The sequence below is a fragment of the Pteropus vampyrus genome, unplaced genomic scaffold (genome assembly GCF_000151845.1).
Source record: "Pteropus vampyrus isolate Shadow unplaced genomic scaffold, Pvam_2.0 Scaffold69, whole genome shotgun sequence".
Classification (NCBI taxonomy): Eukaryota; Metazoa; Chordata; class Mammalia; order Chiroptera; family Pteropodidae; genus Pteropus; species Pteropus vampyrus.
The window spans coordinates 2,185,395-2,191,321 of NW_011888850.1; the positions used below are offsets into that span (position 1 = coordinate 2,185,395).

Below are 5,927 nucleotides of genomic sequence, written 5' to 3' on the forward strand. Positions count from 1 at the left end.
CCTCCCTCAAACACCACCCTGGAACATGCGAACTCCAGACTCCCCATTCTTCTGGCTTCCCAGACACTAAGGAAGCTGCTACCACCCACCTGGTGTCCCAGCTTCAATCAAAATCTCCTGGGTATTGCCAAGCTCCTCATCTGTCATTTCCAGGTGATTGCTACAGACTGCCTACAAGATCTGCCCATTTTATCTGAACACTAAAAATAAGTATCTGATGATCTCATACCTGAACTGTCAGTCTTGTCACATATACAGATTTCTAACGTTCAGATTTTTAATCCAACTGAATACTGCCATAGAAAGAGTTTCCGTCATCATCACTCAGGAACATAGATTCAGAGTCTCGAAGGAACTTCACACTTGGCCTTATCCTTTTCCCCAATCCAAGGCTCTCCTGGGCCCCTGGTGGTGCTGCTTAGGGGATTCAAATCCATTTGGAGTCTGAAAGTCTTCTTTCTTTCCATCTACTCACTGCCCTCAACACCTGTATTTTTTTTTTCACTCCAGTCAGGGAAACCCATTCCTCAACCAAGGTTAATGAGAATTAGCCACCATTCATTATCTTTGACATTTACAAAGTAAAGAATCATCTCCACCACCAGCAGCAAAAGGAAGCCTGTGAAAATACCTCCACTTCAAAGCCTTTTCTTATTCACATCTTGTGAAAGAGAAACACTCTGGGAAATACTTTGAGAAGCAGCACAGAGCACTGCCAAGAGCTTGAGATTTTATCACTACTCTAATATTCCTTGCTGGGAGACCTTGGGGAACATTCAGAGCCCTGACCCTCAGGTTTGTGGTATATAATTTGGAGATGATTAATAATACCTACCTGATGGATTCTGTGTTAAGTCCATGTATGTAAATCATGTAAAACAGAGCCTGGCACATAGTAAGTGCTCAATTTATCCACTGGGTTTAGGCCAGAACATCATCCCTGATAAACAAGAGCGTCTCAGGCTTTACAAAGTGCTACACAAACAGAAATTCTATCTTTAGGTCACAATTCTGGTCTCAGTCAGGTTATTACCACTCCTGGAAACTGTGGGGACACACCTAAGACTGTCTGTGTATTCCAAAAAAAGTTACCCTGGACACACTTCCAAAAAAGATGTTGTTTGTACACCCTTCTGCCTCATGCCATCAGCTGCTGCTGGTAGAGGGGAAAGAGCGAGGAAAGCAATAGGCTCTCACTGGACTGAACAACTAAGTCACCATCCCTCAACCTTCACGTCCCCAGGCTATGCTCTGTAGGTAAGGTAGAGGACATCTCTCATCACAGCCCTAACACCAACAGGACACAGAACCAGGGTGAGCTCTGGCCTCAGATGATGAACATATTTGAGACTTCTTCATCTGCAGTGACAACAACTGGCCTCATCCATCTAACACGAGTCTTTATGAACTTTCAGGACACCACAAAAGAGGCTCTTCAGCAGCAGGGCAGTGAAACTGCACTTACTCAGGGGTCCACGATCTATTCTGTGAATTTTTCTCTCTTGCCCCACAGTAGAAGTTCTACCAGAAATCCAGGTGCGGGGGTGAGTTGACATAAAATGAATATCGGTCCATTCACCCATAGTTAGACAGTTCTGATAACGAGTCTAGCTGAAGAAAACACTGGCTAGAATGCAGGTCTGGAAGAAAGTTTAGTGATTAACCAATTAACTCCTCTCTCTTTTCCCCTTTACTAGGGATGCAGTCACAAAATCGGAGAACTTCAGAGCTGAAAGAAGACTTGGACAACATTTAGTCCAATAATTAAGAGCTGATGATACTTTCACATATCACCATGTTCTAAAAAGTAGTATAGTAATGAGTAGCAGAAGTCTTCAATGAGTAGCATAAGGATGCTGATGCATTTGCTTAAAGGAAAAACAAATTCAGACAAAAATGTTCACTGCAGCCTTACTTATTAAGCACTACACTGGAATGGTTAAGGAAATAAATGAAGGTGCTTACATACAAAAAAATATTATGTGTCTGTTGAAAATAGTATGAAGAAATATTTAAAACCATAAAGGAAAACTTATATAAAGTTAAATAAAAAATAAGTAAAGAGTATATAAAATTATATATATTATGTTTTGATTTTGTTTCTAAAAGTTAGTGGGATTAACTATAGAACGTAGCAGAGGTAAAAAAGACTACAGTCCGAGTACTAACGGGAATTAACGGTTGATGGTGGCATTTTGTTGATTTATTTTCTTTATGCCTTTCTATATTTCATAAATACTCTACTGTAATAATGAGTCTGACTCTATTTTTAATGTTTGACGGCTGACAGCTTTCAAGTCCATCACTCCCTTTTCCCTTTGTTACACATCTAGACAAGCTAGTAAGAAAACCCGGGTGTTCCCTACATTGTCACTGGCTGGAAATTCAAACCTTGAAAGCCACAGCCCACATGCAGAACCCTCATCCTACCTCTTCATCACAATCAAAGCTGAGCCCATCTCCTTATCCCCACGCCCCATCTCTAGCTGTTTTTGGACCAGCTTGGGAGCCTGCCACACTCTACCCAGAAAGCTTCCTTATGTGAGTAATAAAACATTTCATACCCTCTTGATATATAGGTACCATTATCAACCTCAACACCAAACCAAATTTGGGTGGTAGATCCATCCCACTTACATTGGCATCTACAATGGGCATGTCTGCCTTTATATCCCAAACTGTAATATCAGTTTTTAAAGATTAATTTATAACTTTTAATGTCAGATGTACAGAATTTTGTTCATTTTAGAATGTTTTTAAGATAGTAGACAAAGAAACAGGAGACGTCATTATAAGGCATCACCTTATAATCACTCGAGACATGTGTCTAGAAAAAACATCATCTTCTGTTCTGGGATTAACTATAGAACGTAGCAAATAAACATACCTGGACTCAGAAATTGGTCTTCTATGAGCACATCTCCAAGAGTGACAGATAAAAAGTTATACTTTGGTCTCTGCCAGCACCAGAATCTCTTTTTTTTGGTCACTAGGCTTAGAAGTTGTAACTTATCAGAGTCATTCAAGTTCGATACTGCAATCAGATCACCTCCAGAATCAACTTCTCTAAGAAAATTCTTTGTTGCTTTGGCAAACATTTTGAGAGCTCCAAATTACCTGAAAAAAAAAAAAATGTTATCCCCAAATTAGTCATTATTTCATAACTTTTTTCCTAAAATTACCTTGTTCCTCCCTAGTATCAATCAGTATCCATTAAAGAAAACTTTCTTACTAGAAAAGCCTCTAGCTTGAGTTCAGTAGATGACAAATAAATCAAACTGAAATTACTGAAAGAGACTGTGTATATAAGTCAGGGTAGGCAAGGTTATGCTTCAGAAACAAATAACTTCCAAATCTTAGTGGCTTATAACAATAAATGTTTATTTACTGCTGAAACTACATGTCCAATACAGAAGGATAGGAGAGCTTTGCTCATCGCAGTCATTCAGGGAGCCAAACTGAAGAGGGGACCACCATCCTGAACATTGTCAGTCATCAGCCAACAGGAAAGAGAGTTCCAGAAAGTCTCAGACCAGCAGTTAAATGCTCTGGCCCCAAAATGACACACACACATCACGTCCACCCACAAATTGTCAGAACTAGTCACATGGCCTCAGCCAACCATAATGGTCAGGAAATACAATCCTACGCCAAGTATCTGGAAGGTGGAGACCTGGGAATATCTGTGGAGCAAAATACTGACTAGCCCAATTTGCATCTTACTTATGACCGCTTCTTTGAAGAGTCAAAGGTGCTTTTTCTCTACACTGTGTGATTTCTCCTTTATTAATGGAAATTAACTAGCTATTACTTTTTCATCCAGAAATGAAGGCCCAGTCACTCTACAGCTGAGACACACTGGAAGATATCAAAGTAGTATATTTAGTGAATGAAGTATAAAGTATTCAACACATGCTGCTAGAACAACTGGCTAATCATCTGGAAAAAATAAAGTCAGGTTTTGATCTCATGCGTTACATTCTAATAGACTGGATGGTTTTTCGAGGAAAAATGAAACCATAAAGGTACTAGAAAAAATACAGACAAATATTTGTACAATTGTAGGATGAGAATGGCCTTGAAGAAGACAAATAGAAACTGAAAAAATACTTGTAAGATTTATAACAAAGAACTTATATATATAAAAAAGGTTAATATATAAAAACACTTTTGCAAATAAAGTTCTAAAATACTGTAGTAAAAACATGAACAAAGGTTATAAACATTTCACAATACATAAATTGCACATAGCCACATAGCCATATATATATATAAATGCATATATATATATATAAATGCATATATATGTGTACACATACAAATACACATATATATAATCATTATTACTCAAAAAAAAGCACAAACTGAAATAAGATTTTTAAAAACTACCCATGGTCAAAGGTTAAAATGTATAATAGACAAGAATTGTTTTATTTGTATTTGTACCATGGTGTCTGGTAGTCACATAGATAATAAAATCATAGAATGTGAAAGCCAGGAGTAATCTCAGATATGAACTAGCTCAACCCATTTTTTTTAACATAAATTTTCTCTATGGAATCAGAAAACATTTGTCTTACTCAACATCAGTTCTTCTCTAAAGTATCTTAAAATTATCGTGTAGCTACCTAACTCTGTTCTTGTATGTTAACAATAAGAATAAACATTTAAAGAAGGGATTCTAAAAACATGCACAAATTACCTTTCTGAGAAAGAATAAATTGCAAAGAAAGAAAACTAAGTACTATGCTCAGGCTTTCATCTCTAATTAAGCTCTCATTATACTAAGCATCAAGATCTTACATGCAATGGACATTCTCTTGTTCATTTATCGAGACATTTATTGAATCAATCATCAGTTATTCTTAAGTACCTACTATACCCAGGTACCATGTTGAAGCACTTAAGATACAGAGCAAAAAGTGGTCTCTGTCCTTAATGAGTATGGTGGCCAGATGGAGAAATAAGCAGCTAAGCTTTATGCTATATATTAACACTGATTGCTACAAGGAATGAACAAAGAAAAAGGCATCTAAAGCCAACTGGAGGGAACATAGGGTCACAGAAGTTGCTAAGTAGAAGCAAACAGGCAAAGAGCACTGAGAAGATGCTCTAGCAGATGAGCGGCACTTCTAAATGCCCCAAATTTGCAGGTGGCGGTGAGGGGTGGGGAAGACAGTGCAAAGCAAGATTTGTGGCCACCAATTTCTTAATGTCCAGGAGATACAGTTTTGTGATGGGATGCCCATCAGCACTTCCTTGACAGACCTGTAATTGCTTTTCAAGCTCTGAGACAAGTTCCACACTTGCGCGCAGGGTTCTAGAGTTGGGTAGGGCAAAGGTCAAGGATGCAGCCCCGGTCCACACCTGTGGAGGAGAGACTGCTCCAAGACATGTCCGCTGCTGGACCCATGAGCTAGAGCTGGGCTAGAACAGAGACTGCTTCCTGTAAAACCCATACAAGACTATCTTTGATGCATACCTTCCTTCTGACATAAACCAGTACCTCTCCCATATCCCATGGTGGTGGTTCATGGAACAGGCCATTGTTCTGACCTGGGCAAGCATATAAGGCATTTTCCTGCACCTGGTACGAGGTTCATACCAGTATCCCCATCCAACCTGCCCTGTTCTAGATAATTTTTTGGCACTGCTCGAGTGGCACAAAGGATATCTTCTTTGAATTGCAGCTGTCCCAGATGTGTCTCATGAGTTTCCCTTAATAAACTCTGTTAATTGCCAGACTCCATGGAGGGGCCTCTTTCTTCAGTTTGTCTCTGCCCTCTGCTTACAGAGACATATTTTTCAGTCTGAGGACTTTTTCCTGGGTCTGCATGTATGAACAAGGCCCAAAAGACTCATGCCTCTCCTGCTGGGGACCAAGGCAGCAGGAGCCATCAGACGGACTGTATAGGGTACAATGTGAT

The 5,927-nt window shown here is 39.2% G+C and overlaps 1 protein-coding gene across 1 annotated transcript in view; it reads right to left on the minus strand.

Moving 5' to 3' along the window:
* GSDME (gasdermin E) overlaps positions 1–3,138 on the minus strand; it is a 45,201-nt gene extending 42,063 nt beyond the window's left edge. Inside the window, exon 1 of the mRNA XM_023531531.1 lies at positions 2,888–3,138. Coding sequence (XP_023387299.1) covers positions 2,888–3,098 — 211 coding nt within the window. The 5' untranslated portion in view covers positions 3,099–3,138. The remainder of the gene's footprint in view (positions 1–2,887) is intronic.
* Between the last annotated feature and the right edge of the window lie 2,789 nt (positions 3,139–5,927).